At 42.4% G+C, this 16,379-nt stretch overlaps 1 protein-coding gene across 3 annotated transcripts; it reads left to right on the plus strand.

The window, feature by feature from the left end:
• Nucleotides 1-4,716: 4,716 nt before the first annotated feature.
• LOC129173369 (uncharacterized) lies at nucleotides 4,717-14,623 on the plus strand. Of its 3 annotated transcripts, none has more exons than XM_054764204.1 (5): nucleotides 4,717-5,459; nucleotides 5,532-5,557; nucleotides 5,844-5,948; nucleotides 6,054-6,194; nucleotides 6,305-14,623. In XM_054764204.1, the coding sequence occupies exon 5, from the start codon at nucleotides 6,796-6,798 to the stop codon at nucleotides 11,317-11,319; it is 4,524 nt and encodes a 1,507-aa protein (XP_054620179.1). In that variant the 5' UTR covers nucleotides 4,717-5,459; nucleotides 5,532-5,557; nucleotides 5,844-5,948; nucleotides 6,054-6,194; nucleotides 6,305-6,795; the 3' UTR covers nucleotides 11,320-14,623. The 3 variants fall into 3 exon arrangements, with proteins under 3 accessions (XP_054620179.1, XP_054620178.1, XP_054620180.1); XM_054764203.1 differs by having other exon boundaries at nucleotides 4,717-5,455; XM_054764205.1 differs by lacking the exons at nucleotides 4,717-5,459; nucleotides 5,532-5,557 and having other exon boundaries at nucleotides 5,796-5,948.
• The last annotated feature ends 1,756 nt before the right edge of the window (nucleotides 14,624-16,379 follow it).

The following is a 16,379-nucleotide window of genomic DNA, read 5'->3' on the forward strand; positions in this document are numbered from 1 at the left end:
AAATATGTTGAGGAGATGGTCAGAGAAATAAAAGAGGAGTTAACAAACTCTTGATATCCAACGTTTTATTGTTCATACTTCATATTGTTGTTGCAGCTGGACTACCCAGCATGCCTTGCGGGCATTTGGAAACAACAGTTTTAAGTTACGTGTAATGTTTAGTGCTTTGTCGTTGATTTATGTCATTCGTGTTGCGTTGCTGTGGATGTGTTTCCGTTCCATTGCACCGTGAGCAAGTATGTTTAGTTCTGTTTCATGACCCCTATACATTGACGGCCCCTCTGCCAAATTTTTTAACCCAATGTGGCCCGTGAGTCAAAAAGTTCAATCTAGGGGTACGTAGCAACACTGGACTTTTTCAAATGAGTTACAATGATTGTGCTGACACCAATGAACCCAAGATTTGCTGCAAATTACATTCAACAAAAACGTTGCTTTTGTTCCAGTCTTTCATGAGCCTAAGTCAAGATTTTTTTATGTGCACAAAAGCATATTTCTCACAAATCCGTCTAAATCTGTGTTAGAGAGCTCGTCTCCTTTGCTGAGATAAAACAGCCACCTCACAGGTAAGGCATATCAAGATGCTGATGAGACAGCATTATTACGCAGGTGTGCCTGAGGCCGGTCAGAATAAAAGGTCACTACAAATTGTGCTGTTTTACTATATTGCACTGAGTAAAACTGCCCATGTTGATATGTTACAATTGTGAGGTGGATGGATGTGAAAAATATTTGAGAAATGTAGACAATTAGATCTTTTGAGCTCTACTCATGAAGGATGGGAGCAAAAACAAAAGTACAGTACTGTGTTTATATACCGTAAATCACGGTGTATAAACCGCGCTTTATTTCCACCGGCAAGACGCCAAAAATCGGGGTGCGGTTTATACACGAGGACAAGTCTGTGACCAGACAGAAATTGACCAGAAGCAGACTTTAGAAGAGCCGTCTGTGGGTCACACAGTTGCTTTGACTTTACCGCCCTCTGCTGTACAGTTGCTGAAAGTGCAATTCCTCTATAACTTGCTGTGTGTCTGTATTTTCACGCAGTGAAACGATCTCTATATACACTGAAGCTAACCTAAGCTTCCATTAAAACATTGCAGATGGTTTCAAATACAATACAACGTTGGACTTTATTCAAATTCATTTTCCCATTTTGTGACGAGCGTTGTTGAAATTCGGCCCCCTCTTCTTACTGTTCAAGGGTAAAAATCGCTCAAGTCATCGGCGGCTGCACCAAAGACGACCGCTTCATTCCCACAGTTTGGCGCTAACATGAGACCTGCAACGCTGCTGCTACAGCTGCTGCTCACCTCGGGTCTCGTTCTGCTCCTCGCCGACGCTCAAACGCGGGTGTGGACACCGGAGCCTGCCATCGGCGGCCCTGAGCTAGCACCGGAGCTAACGCGACCTTCAGCGGGCCCAGAGCTGGTGCGGTCACCGAAGCCTGCGCGACCACCCCGGTTAGCATCAACAGGCCCAGAGCTAGCACCGGAGCTAACGCGGGATGCAGAAGAGTTTGGGAACCGGGCAGCAGGACGGCAGCACGGTGTGGACGAGTCAGTCATCCTGCGTTGGAGAGCGGACATCATCAGCAAGCTGACGGCAAACTTTTCTTACATGAGTTCCATTGCAGATAAATTGATGGATGGCAGATTTCTCCTTTCTTCTTCTTTTTGAAATTGCTTAGTACCTTTACGCATGTTGCTTTGAGATGAAAGAGTTGGCAAGCATTTATTAAGTAAAAAAATGTTTTTTCCCCGCCGTGAGCCTGAAAATAGGGGTGCGGTTTATACACCGTGATTTACGGTATATTTTTTGAACACCAGCCCAGGGAGGTATCCGGGAGGCATCCTGACCAGATGCTCCTCTCATCAGGAGGAGCCGCGGTTATACTCCAAGTTTTTTCTCAGATGACAGCGCTTCTCACCTTATTTCTAAGGGAGGAAACTCAATTTGGCCCTCAATCTTGTCCTTTCGGTCACTACCTAAAGCTCTTGACCACAGGTGAGGGAAGGAACAGAGGATCGACCGGTAAATTGAGAGCTTTGCCTTTCGGCTCAGCTCCCTATTCACCACAACTGACCGCACACCATGGGCAAGAATGAAGTAGGAAAATGCTATAAGGTACCCATCACTCTACAGAGTTGTTTTTACATCATCCTGCCAACAGACACGATAAACCTGACCCGTGCTCGTTGATGCCTCCATGCTCTTCCTGTAGTGAGACATGTTATCGTGTACAGCTCCACCTTTAATTGTAATGGCTCCGACTGAGAAACATAAAACCTGCTTTCGCAAACCTGGCCAATTTAAGTCACAAAACAAAGAGAAAGCAGAAGTGTAAGGAGGAGGAGCTGTGGCAGCATTGAGTTTCTTTTGTTTAGCGGGGCAGTCCGAGTAATGAAGGTGGAGAAAGACAAAAGAGGTCGCAGCTTCAAACTGGAACTATTCAACAGGATCCAATGGCCCTGCAAAGTTGTATTTAGCTTTGTATTTTATCGTAAATACTCCAAATAAATCTCTCAGCAGTTAACAAATGCACTCAATGCACCACAGATGACATGGATCAGAACACACGAATGAAGGATGTGGTCGTGACGGGGCTTCGGATCAAACCTGGGTCCTATGCCAGAGCAGTGGCGAATACTCACGAACGAGACGAAATGGATGTTGCTTCAACAGAGCAACAAGTTGTCACCTTTTTGCAATCTACGGAGGTGGACGAAGACATCCGAACTATTGATACTTGTATCCCACTGTATGGCAGGAACAGCATCATCATCGTCAAGTTCACTGACAGGAAATTCAAAGACTGCACTGCTGAAACAAGGAGAGAAGCTTGTCCTCATTAGGGTCGCTGGGGCATGCTTGAGCCTATCCCAGCTGAGTTCGGGCAACAGGCGGGGTACACCCTGTACTGGTCGCCAGCCAATCGCAGGGCACATATAGACAAACAACCATTCACTCACATTCATACCTATGGACAATTTAGAGTCACCAATTAACCTAACATGCATGTTTTTGGGAATGTGGGAGGAAACCGGAGTACCCGGAGAAAACCCAGGCACAAACGGAACGAGAACATGCAAACTCCACACAGAAATGCCCAGGGGAGAATCGAACCCAGCTCTTCCCGATCTCCAGACTGTGACTGTGTGGCCAACATGCTAACCACTAGACCACCTTCATCTTATTTATGTATTATTATATAGATTATTATATGGAATAATATTACATGGAATACAGGAAGTGAATAATATGTACTGCACAAGATGTGGAATGGATGGTGGGTAGGATGTGGAACTGTGAAATGATTCATGAGATGTTTTTCATTGGAACCTGCATGCATGTTCAAATGAAATGAAACCAAACCAAACTAAATGTTCAATATTTTAAATGTAGCCAGCATAGGATTACTCCTAATGTGCCATAATACACCTTAACTGAAAAAACGCCAAAAGAAAAATGCACCCTTGCGATGGATGGAGCATGAAGACACTAACAAGGGCAACTCCTGCCAACAGGTGGCACCGTTTTTCATTCCAGAATGTCATTTATATGTAATACAGAGCTGTGATTCAATTGCTAAACACCCCATCAAGAATTTTGTGTTAGTTGTATTGTCAGGGGCAAAGGGTGCAGTGCACCACGCTTACAAACACCACAATCTTCGGTGAAAGTCATTGCTTGTAGAACCAGCATTTCTCGTTAGGGACAGGACATGGCATCCATTGTTTGGAAGAGCAAGACAAGTCACTTCTTCTTCCACAGAATGTTTGCATTGGAAGTCTGTTTCCACACTGAATGACACGTCTTAACGTGAGTCACCAAGTGTTTGTCTTAGCATTTGTTACAGGATGGTCTTTCTCTTGGCGTGGTTTCAGTTGTTGTCGGACGGAGACGTGTTTGCCCGGCCACAGCACCCTGAGTTCCTCCACTTAAAAGTTCTCCTGTCTAAAGCACGGTACGATAGTAACGATGCTAAACATCCATAAAAATTGTTGACTTTTGTAGACACGTTCAGCAAACCACCCAATTGTCTTTTCCACAGCTGCTACAACGTTGCATTCATACATGGTTTGAGTCATCAAGTTCTGAACACTTCAAAGGAACATGTATTAGGGTGCCATCTTTGCCCACCTGATGCACACCTTCGCTGGGCACTGAGCAAGACTTCCACCTGTGGGGACCTTCCAAGTGGAGGGCGGAGGTCCTAATTCATATGTAACGGATCTGTTAGAGAAATTTAGAGTAACTAAGTGACAAAATGTGATGACGTCATATAAATTTAATCATTAAAAATAATCGTCAGAAACTAACTGTCAAAATATGATTGATGACTTGACACATCAGATGACATCATTTTTTTAAACTGTGAGTAGAGAGGTCTTAGAGGGCTGCGGAAGGGGAGGGGGGTGTGGGCGAGATTCTTGGGGGGTGATGTGTGTGTGTGTGTGTGTGTGACTCTTGGGTGTGTGCGGTATATATTATGAATAAGGTGGGCCTCGTTTTCCCACGGGAGAAGACAATGTGCTTGTAGTTTTAAAAAACATATCTGATGGGGGTGTTTTTTAGGAAACTATAATCAATAGCGGGGGCCTCATGGTTCACATGAGATCGTTTTAATAGTCGCGCCATTTTTGTGGGAGACACCTCTCACTGGCTGTGGAGGGAAGGGGAGGGGGTATGTGGGGGCATTCTGGGTTTAGTGTATGGAGTCTCTCAAGCAGAAAGAATGGTGGGGGTCTCATGTTTCCTGGGGAACAGGATCTGCTTGGGGCGATGAAGAAACATATCTGATGGGGGTGTTTTCTGGTAACTATGATCATTAGGTTGGGGCCCCGTGGTTCACATGAGATCATTTTAATACTCGCGCCATTTTTGTAGTAGATGAGGATTTCCTGGGCGTGATCTATGGGGGTCTCTCAAGCAAAAAGAAAGAATGGTGGGGTGCTGTCTCGGGTGTGTGAAATATATAATATCAATAGGGTGTCTCGTTTTCCCACGGGAGAAGACAATGTGCTTGTAGTTTTAAAAAACATATCTCATGGGGGTGTTTTTTAGGTAACTATAATCAATAGCGGGGGCCTCATGGCTCCCGTGTCAATAGCGGGGGCCCATGGTTCACATGAGATCATTTTAATACCATTTTTATAGTAGATGGGGGTTTCTTTGGACTGATCCGTGGCGGGGTCTTTTTTAGCTAGCTCTAATCAATACTAGGGGCCTCATGGTTTGTATAAAAAAGACAATGTGATTGAGGCTTTAAAAAACATATCTGGCACTTAAACATTCCTCCCCTATTGTATAAAATGGTATAAAAGGCAGGTGTCGACGGTAGGTTTCCAGATCACTCGCAAAAATCAGCGAACAACGTCAAGACAGAGAGTTTGAACACAGAGCCTGGAGACGACTACAAGACATCGGACATTGACATGGGCTGTTGCATGTACGTAAGTTTCATATTGTATATAATTTATCTAGGGTGTTTAGCCTGAAAGGTAAATTTTTTTTTCTACTTACAGGAGAGCTGCATCTTCACCAATTGAAGGTACGTTTTCAAATCATGTAGCTGAAAGAAATTTCTTTTAGAGGTTTATGTTTCTCAGGGTGCGTGTGTGTGCGTGCCTGTGTGTGTGCGTGCCTGTGTGCGTGCGTGCCTGTCTGCCTGTCTGCGTGTGTGTGTGTGTGTGTGTGTGTGTGTGTGTGTGTGTGAGTGCGCATGTCTCTCTACCTCTGAGAGAGAGAGAGAGAGAGAGAGAGAGAGAGAGCCAGGATGTTGATTATATAATATATATTGGGGAAAATAAAATAAATTGAGTATGTTTGATTTCCAGTGATCGATCTGACTTCACCGCCACCAGTGGCCCTAGTGTCACCGGTCCAAAACCCAATGCAGGGATTTAATGTGGACTTTATAACGCCTCAAAACCAGGCACAAGGTAAACAATCGTGTGTAGGTTTAGTTTAATACAGGATGATGTCGGGAATTAGCTCTTTATGTTTTGTGTAAATGCTGATGACTAACAAGATCCTCTCTGACACAGGATTTGCAGAGGGCGATCGCTCTACGATAGACGGGGGAGTTTGGGGACAGACTTCGGGATTCGTGGAAAACACTTTAACACCGCCGGTCCAAAACCCACTGCATTTTATTGTGGGGTTTACAAGTCCAAACTCAAGTCACGGTAAGTTAAACAAATGTGTGTCGGTTTTAATGAATTCATATTTATGTCAACAATTATCTCTGTATGTACTGTGTAAATGTTGATGAATAACAGAGTCTGCTCTGTTATAGGGATTGCGCCACTGACCCCCTCAACGCTGGATGTGACAGAGGGAGAAAACGACACAGAATTCGAGGAAAACACAGCAGAGTCCGATGTGGGACAAGAAACGGGACAGGAGGAGACATCTGACGCTGGAGTCTACAACCAGGAAAGATTTCATTATTTTCCAGATAGTGAAAGTGAATATGTTGACATGCAAGCTCTAAATCAGAGGGATATAGTCTCAGACAATGATGGAATTGAAACAGTGGATTTCAACACCTCTGTGCTAATTGTCGAACAAGTGTTCAGAAGATACATGTATGATATAGCATGTTTAAATCGCCGCATGATTGAGAATATATATAATCAACTTAGACAGAACGTTAGACGCAGGCATTCTGTCAATTCATATTCAGCTAACGCTAGACGTGCCACTCGTGAACAAAGAACACTGCCACAAAGAGTCCATCGCAGGTTGCAATTTGAAGACTAATTTTTGATCGGGTGATAAAGACAAATGGCTGAACCAGATCACAACAATTCCCCTGAAATTAGAGAGCATCTCCTCCACTTGATCTCTGAGATAAACCGAGAAAGATCCGAAGGCGGGGCTAATCAGGGTTCTCCCCGAAACAGTCCAATTCTGCCTCAGCATGATTCACCTGAAAGAGGGGGAGAAGTTTTTCTTCCATCCCCTGATGAGCTAATTTCCTTGCTCCAAATGTACAGATACCCCTCCCCCGTTCCGCATAGCAGTGCGGAATCAGATCACAACAATTCCCCTGAAATTAGAGAGCATCTTCTCCAGTTGATCTCAGAGATCAACTGTCAAAGATCTGAAGGCCGGGCTAATCAGCCTTCTCCCCAAAATAGCCCAATTCAGGCTCGGCATGATTCACCTGAAAGAGGGGGAGAAGTTTTTCTTCCATCCCCTGATGAGCTAATTTCCTTACCCCAAATGTACAGATACCCCTCCCCCGTTCCTTCGCCCGTATCGCAAAGCAATGTTGACTCAGGACCTTGGTCTCCATCAGACAGTCAGTGTTGTGATGCACTCAACAGTCAAATAGATGACCCGTGGTCTCCATCAGACAGTCAGTGTTGTGATGCACTCAACAGTCAAATAGATGACCCGTGGTCTCCATCAGACAGTCAGTGTTGTGATGCACTCAACATTCTGGAAAGAGGCCATCAGGTGGGGGGTGGGGGCGAGGGTGAACAGACAGAGAGCGTCATCAATCAGAGTAATGAGGGTCAATCCACATCTATGGGGATAAACAACACAAATAGTGCGGCTGTTAATGTTCCAGCACCTTGCACTAGTGATGACATGCATGTCACAAACCGTGAAAGATTTAATAATGTTGAGATTCGCTCTTTCCTTCGCTTTCCACCACCATCTGCAATTCCCAATTTTCGTGAATTTTATTTGAATGTCACAAATGGTTTTCGCGATAGGATTTCAAGCATGATTCACAGAGCTGATGTCCAGCCAAATGACGTTATCCAAGTTAATCTGCGTGCTGATCGTTTGCAAGACGATGTCTCAATGAGCGTGCGTTATGGAGAGGGGACAGTGTCACAATTACAGGAACTTTTAGACAGATTAGTCCAGAGTAATATGTCTGTTTTCACCGATGGATCGCTTGAGCTAATTGTCAATTTTGTGAAGGCTCCGCGGGGAGGGGGTAAGAGACGAATTGAATCATGTCTTGCGAGCGAAATTGTGAAGAAAAAAGCACGACATTTATTTGTACTCCCCAATCCCGATCAAACATGTTTTGCTGTAAATCTGGCATTACTGACAAATCCGAAGTTGACGATGATGGAAGCCATAAAGGCAGGCTGGGACATCCATACCAGAGCAGGTCTGACTGCTGATACAATGGTCACATTCGATGATGTTGTCAAATTTGAGGAGCTGTTAGCGTGTAAAATTGTTATCTTTTACCAAACGTCTGACAGAGAAAAAAACAACAACCTGGTTACATTTCAAACAGGAACACCCGAACGAGACACAATACGCTATCTGCTTTTACACAATAATCATTTTTACGGGATAAATAATATTAAGGGATTTCTAGGTGTGAAGTTTTTCTGTAAACATTGTCACACAGGGTATCAGTGTCAATATAAGCATTTCTGTGAAAAAAGCTGCAACATCTGTTGCACAGATTGTAAACAGGGTCCAATTCAAAAAACCTACTGTGCTGATTGCAATCGATTCTGTACAAATAGACAATGCTACGAACGACATCGCGAGAAAAAATGGCATCCGAAAATCAAAAAGATGGCCAGCATGTGTCAGACCAATAAAACATGTCCTAGATGTAAATCATTGTACTACACATCTATCAGAGATCCTAAAGAGCATACTTGTGCTATCAAGATGTGCACAATTTGTAAACAACCTAAAACAACATTGTCGTCTCGTAACAATGAGTTAGAGCAGACATCAGCTAATAACTCTATGATTGAAAGCGGCGAAGATAAACATGTCTGTTACATGCGTACAAAACCAATCAAATCTGAAAAAGAAATACATGAAAAAAAGATTGTATTTTTTGATTTTGAGACTTCTCAAACCACTGGAACCCATCTTCCGGTGCTTGTGGTGGCTCAGTCACTTAATGGTGAGCGCCGTGTCTGGAAGGGGCATTCATGCGCTTTAAAATTTCTTCTCCATTTCCGACAGAAAAAACATAAACAGACAACTTTCATTTCCCATTTTGGCAAAGGTTTTGATCATCATATCATCTTGAATGCTTATGTAACTCAAGGTTTGTCACCGTCTGTGATAGCACAAGGGAGTAAAATAATCCTGATCCTGGATAATGACTTTCAACTTAAATTTATTGACTCGTTCTCATTTATTCCTATCCCACTCAGAGACTTTTCCAAGGCGTTGGGATGTAAGACACAGCTTAAAAAAGGCTACTTCCCACACAGATTTACCGATCTTTCAAAAAATGGCTATAGAGGAAGCTATCCACCGGCCGAGATGTACTCACCTGACGAAATGAGTCCAAAACAAAGAGAGGATTTCCTTAACTGGTATCAGACTGTCAAAGATCAAGAGTTTGACTATGATGCAGAGTTAGTATCTTACTGTGAAAACGATGTTGAAATCTTAGCCGAGGGTGCAAGCAATTTCCGTAATGAATTCATAAAAACAACCGACTGTGATCCTTTTGACAGTGTGACCATTGCTTCAGCAGCTTTGAATGTCTTTCAAACAAAATTTTTAAAACCCAATACAATCGCGATTCCCTGTCCTAACAATTACAAAACAAACAGCAAGGCTTTCTCACATGCGTCTATACAGTGGCTTGAGTATGAGGCCTTCTCACGGGGGATTTCAATAAGACATGCTTTGAACGGAGGTGAAGTTAAATTTGGGCGTTATTCAGTTGATGGATATGGAGAGTTAAATGGAGGGAAAGTTGTCTTTGAATTTCTAGGCTGTTATTTTCATGGCTGTCCAAAGTGTTATATGGGAAGTGATGTTTCTCCATTGTCAAAGACTTGTTTTAGTGAGGTGTACTCTGAGACTTTGAAAAGGCTGGATCGATTACAAAACGATTACAAGGTGCAAACTGTGGTGATCAAGTGGGAACACGAATGGAGTGTACAGAAAAAAACAGACCCGAATGTTAAATCTTTCTTAGAGAGGTTTCAAGAACCAATTCCGTTAGATCCCAGAGCAGCCTTATATGGAGGCCGTACGGCTGCTATCCGTCTCCGCCATGTTGTCAGCCCAGGTGAGCGTGTAAATTACGTTGATTTCACATCGTTGTATCCGTTTGTAAATGCACATTTTCACTACCCATTAGGGCATCCGAAAATAATTCGAAAGGATTTTGACAGCATTGAAAATTACTTTGGATTAATACATGCTAAAGTTTACCCTCCACGTCAACTGTTTTTCCCTGTACTGCCTATTAGAAACGACAAAGGGAAATTAATTTTCACACTGTGTCGATTATGTGCACTCGTGAACAATCAAACTACTGACTGTACACACAATGATGAAGAACGGGCCCTCCAAGGGGTGTGGGTAACGATAGAAGTAATCGAGGCAGTGCGAAAGGGGTATTTTCTGGCTGAAATTTACGAAATATGGAACTTCGAAGAGAAATCAGATGTGCTGTTTAAAGACTATATCTACACTTTCCTTAAACAGAAGCAAGAGGCGTCGGGCTACCCTAGCGGAGTTGAAACTCTTCAGACTAAACAGGGTTACATCCGTGACTATAAAGAGAAGCAAGGTATCGATCTCGATCCGGAGAAAATTGTCTACAACCCCGCAAAAAGACAGATTGCCAAACTACTGCTAAATTCTCTCTGGGGAAAACTAGCACAAAGATCAAACCAGCTCTCAACCAGTCTGGTGAGCACACCGCAACGCTTTTTTGAATTTCTCTTTTCTAGCAAGTACGACATTTCACAGTTTCACTTCATAAATGACGATATTGCACTTGTTCAATGGCGCCATAATTCTAGGTGTGTCTTACCCCCAGGCGACGCAAATATTTTTCTAGCGGCGTTCACAACTTCTTATGCACGACTTGAACTTTACAAGCAATTAGATTTGCTCCAAGATCGTGTTCTGTACTGTGACACTGATTCTATCGTTTACACAAGCAGCCCCTCTGATCAATATAACCCTCCACTCGGTAATTATCTCGGAGATTTGACATCAGAATTAGATCATGGAGACTACATATGCAATTGGAGCGCTGCGGGTCCCAAATCGTATGCCTATCTCACACAACAGGGTAAGGTGACTTTACGTGCTAAAGGGATTACACAAAATTATGAAAACTGTAAAAAAATTAACTTTGACAGCCTCACAGATCTGGTAGAGGGATATCTCAGAGAGCCGGACAATCGGCGTGAAATCTCTACACATTACAATAAAATTACTCGCAATATGAAAGCCTTTGAACTCACTAATAAACAACGCATAATCAACTTCGCAGTTGTCTATGATAAAAGACGACTCCTTGCAGATGGAAAAACATTACCATTTGGTTATTAGTTCCAGGATGAAACGGCAGCAATTTCTGAAAAGGACTGTGTAGATTTATGACGGTTTGACCTGATGACTTTTCTACCCAGACCTTTTTAGAATTATATCATTGTTTTGTAATTCTATTCTGTTTTTTATATTTTTTATCATGTATTCTGTGTTTTTCTTGAAGATGTATTCTGTATTTTTAGTCATGATGTAATCTGTAGTAAATCATATATGCACATATGCTATATCAATAAACCCTTCTTCATTTGTTTGTGTTTACATCTTGATGTCTGTGAATAAAATCAGTGTTCTGGTTATTTAGGTTGCCAGTTTACAGAAACAGCAGATGCGTAACATGGAAGAAGTATATTTTGATCCTCGTTTCAAACTTCCATTCACCGCTCTCCTTGTAGGGGCAAGTGGAAGTGGGAAGTCGTTCTTTGTGAAACATGTACTCCAAAATATGAAGGATACTTTTTCCAGAGTTCCCGATCGAATCATCTGGAGCTATTCATCCTACCAACCCATGTATGATGAATTGGCTAGAGATGTAAAGATTAAATTTATTGAAGGAATCCCTGACTCTTTGACGGATGAAAATATTTTTCCATCAAATCAGCACAGTCTTTTAGTTGTCGATGATTGCATGGACGTTGGGGCGAATCATGATGAATTAATGAAGGCATTTACAATGTATAGACATCATCGAAAATTATCTGTAATCTTTCTAGTTCAAAACTTGTTTCATCAAGGAAAACATAGCAGAACTATTAGTTTAAACACTAATTATATGGTCCTTTTCAAATCGCCTCGTGATAAACTGCAGATTAGAATTCTGGCTCAGCAAATGTTCCCCGGACGAAGAGAATATTTTCTTCAGAGTTTTAATGACGCGACTAAAGACCCCTACTCATATTTAATCGTGGACTTAAGACCCGACTGTCCAGAACATTTCCGACTGAGAAGCGGCATACTTCCACACGAGTGGCCTGTAGTGTATCAGTATAAAAAGTGATTTAAACCATGTCAAAGCGGATTAAAAGAAACCTCCCCATTTTAAAAGCCCTGCTCAGTCTAAAACCAAAAGAGAGACAGAGCCTTCTTAGCCATGCATCGAAAGATCTCGTCCTGGCAGTCTGTGAGATAGCTTTGAATGTTTTGAAGGGGAACATCCCACTATCCTCCGAGCAGTACAGTAGGTTAAAAAAGCAGAAAAAAATCATCAAACTCTTTGCTAACCGTAAAACTGCCATAAAACATAAGCGTAAGGTGTTGACACAGTCCGGTGGTTTCCTTGGGGCGTTATTAGGAGCAGCAATCCCACTCCTAACCAGTTTGTTTACCGGTGGGAGATAGACACAGACCATCGTCATGGCGTCATTTAGTAAAATGTACATGATTTCCCCCCATCAACTAGAGACTTTAACCCAGAAGAAGACGCATGCAGAAAACATCAGCGAGAAAGCTCAGCATGTTTTGGAAGAGAAAATGGAACGTCTGTTAAAACAACCTGGACCGGCATACAGCAAGTCACTACATTATAACGATCTACTTGAAAAATATCTGGCCTTACTCAGAAAGGAGGAGAGTCGCAGTCGTGAAATACTTTTGAAACTACCTACTACACCCACAGAGAAAGGAGGTGAAGATGTAGGTGACTATGTCAAGGTTGAAGAGGAAGAACGTCCTGACAACATTGAAAAAGAGATTTTAGACAACATAGGATCACGCAATCGGAAAAATGCGGCATATATTCTACAGAAGCTTCGTAATTCAGACCTTCTAAGATGGAACCGTTCAGGCGAGATAATTGTGCAGGACAACCTCATTAAAGGGTCTCATATTTTCGATTTAATGAAAACTCTGACAAACCGTCGATTCCACGGACGGACCGTACCTCGCGGATGGGATACATTTTTAAAAACAATTTCTGAATTAAATATTCCAATCACAACTGTTATGAACACTCACGCACGCGAGCAATTACGACTTAAACCCTCCAATACCACGAGTGAACCTCGCCCTCAGATACGTCGGAGTAAGAGAAAACGCGGGGGGAAAAAATCTGGGGCGGCATCACCGTTAGACAGAGATTATGACAGTCCGAATCTCGTTCATCAACTGTATACACCTACAGCGTCTGAATGGCGATTGTCTACACCGATCCCCTCCAACTGGTTAGATTTCACTCGATACAAATGAATTCATGCAGACTGTATGTTTTTTTTTTTACCAATAAAAATTTATTGGGAATTATACATCGGAGTAAGAGCATTTATTCAGAACAGATATAACACTCATTAAATAGTTTTAAAGAGCATGCTTTCTGATTACAGGTTTTAGCGGTCTTCACATGTGAAATACATTTAACATTTTTCTTGACAAACTTGGTGACAAGAGCATCATTCTTTTTTAAATTATCAGAATACAGCCTCATTACTTCTTGAAAAGAGAGTCCTTTAAAGCGTTGACAGAGGAAAAAAATAACATGGGCGCCACAAGTCGAAGAGTTGTCATCTTGTACTTGGAGTTTGTTGTAGCGTATTTCATGAGAATTTCTAGTGAGGAAAGTTATAAAACTTTCAGGATAAAATATAAAATCCGGTTCGTGGCCATAGCTGTCGAAGAAGCATGATTTGTCTTGTTCAGCTTCAATAATCATCCCCACCCAGTGTTCACCCTCACGGGTTTGGTCATGGGTGTTAACGACGAGATAGCACGGTCGTTTATCAATCTTAGTTGGCAGTAAATCACTAGGCCAAACCCCTCCAAACGTCTCGCCCAAGATCGGTCTCAGGATAGAATCTATTTGATGGTTGTTCATTTCTCCAGTTTTAGTAGTCGATCAGAACCTGACGCTTCGAGTTTATCTCTATGACACTGTCGTAACAAGCGTACACAATCAATGTCATAGTTCTCGGTAACGCCATTCTGAATCTTAAATCCAAACGGCATGTTCCATGTAGCGCAGGAGAGAGAGCTTCAGCGTCCATTTCATCGTCTCTTGACAGATTGAACAGAAACAGTGAGTAACCATTTTCAAAGTTTTCGCGGTCAATACTCAGGGGAGCGTCTCTGAGGTGTCTGTTTGTTCCCAGATAGAGATTGTAAAATTCGCGAACACTCTGATGTGTATTAAAGTTGGGTTGGTAAGGTTTCGCCGGGATAAAGCGTGAATTTACACTGAGAGAGAGGTATTCAAGATTTGCATGTTGGAACTTAAATGGGTTCAGCTCCCTTGCTCCGACAAATGCTCTGTGGTCGACAATTCCGACGACTATATATTTTGGAAGTCTACCCAGATACAAGTTGTCCTGTGAACATACACGTGACTGTGCTGGAATGCTAAAATTTTTAACAACAACACGACTTATCGGGTAAATTGCGTTGGATTTCATTAAAGCGGCTGAATGTCCTAGCATGACATCCGGCGAGACTTGCACCTTTTTCACAAAAATGCTAGCACTCAGAATGTTTAAATTGAACTCGTCAGCTGCAGCGGACATCAGTGTAAAAGCACTTTTAGCCTTTACAAGTTTCAATCGCACATCCACATTGTTTAGCAGGAGTCTTTCGGAAAAAAAAATGTCACTGTGCAGGGGACCAATTAACTCGAATGGTCGCGAACCACGAGTGAAGCTTGTACGCTTGATAAGGCCTTTGTTGGGGCCCCCAGGTGTCGTGTCAATTGAATCTAAATCATCGCCATCGTCTTTGTACCACAGACCTGCTGAAAACTGACTCTCCAATGTTTGTCGTGAAAAGTTGAGGAGGGTTTCAATAATAGATCTGTAAGGATGAGTTGCGGATGAAGAGCTAATGAGAACATCGTTCAGACTGACATCTACCTGTGAAAATATAGTATTTAGAGGGTACTGTATTATTCCACAGTTATCAGCATTTCCGAGATTAGTCCCATCGGCGTTTGTAATCTTGAGGCGTAAATAGAGTAGTGTTGAGTTTAGATCTAGATAGAAACTCCCGTTTCCAGGTATCAGGAAATCTAACACTTCTTGATCAGCAATAGAGTTCAAAGGATGGATCTCTACATAATTGGTCTGATCTATAGATAGCTGTGTCATCGGAGGAGCAAAGAGGTCGAGCTCTGATTTGGTGCACTCTGACGAGAGGTGATGTGTAAGAGACATGGTTAAAATATATCCCCTCCGCCTCGTTGACTTTTAACTTTCCGGTGTATTTTCGATGAGGTTTTACGTTTCTTTTTTGGTATAGCGTGTGATAATGCTGCTAGAGCTCTTTTTCCTCTTCCACGTGCTATTCGTAGTAGTCCCGATCCGTCCTGAGTTTCGTCACGTCGACGATTGGCAATATGGCTGGTTACAGCTCCAACAACATCAGATGCTATCCCTCTCACAGCAGATTTCAAATGCGGCCTGGCAATATTAGCTCCACGTTTAAGAAGAGGCAAGACGAATCTGAATGCCCTACTCAGCATAGAACCAAATCCCCTGCCGTAAAGAACCGGGGCACCAACAAATCCGTTGAGTGATCCGCCTCCAGCCTGATTCACATAATAATCCACAAATCTTTGCGAATTCATTCTGCGTTATTCTGTTGAATTCAGATCAAGATCTTTGATACCGGTCTAAAGTGTAGTTTGCAGATGGTCTTCCCGTATGTGAATCGAATCGGGGTATTTAAATCTGTTTTTAATTCAATCTGGATGTCCTGTATGCGCTGTTTATTGACAGGAACGTAGTGTAAGCGGTTGTAGGAGAAAGTGATCAGATCACCGTAAGATCCTTCCTTTTTAACAATTCTTAGAAGGGGAACAACATAGTCTCCGATATGTTGTGCTTCCACAATATTGGTATAGACGAAAAAATTATATTGACCGCCGTTAATATCGCAGGGATATTTACTCACGGGATTTCCTTCTGTTTTAATCCATTGACCGGGTTCAAAACCCAGCATGTAGGACAGCGGCGCTTCGAACTTGATAGAATATTTAGCACTCCCTAATATATAAATTCTTCTGTTTATAGAATTGTAATGAAAAATTAGATCAATGTTTACTGACTTAAATAAAGCATTTATCTCCCTCAGTATTAGATCAATGC

The sequence above is a fragment of the Dunckerocampus dactyliophorus genome, chromosome 20, assembly GCF_027744805.1.
Source record: "Dunckerocampus dactyliophorus isolate RoL2022-P2 chromosome 20, RoL_Ddac_1.1, whole genome shotgun sequence".
Taxonomy (NCBI): domain Eukaryota; kingdom Metazoa; phylum Chordata; class Actinopteri; order Syngnathiformes; family Syngnathidae; genus Dunckerocampus; species Dunckerocampus dactyliophorus.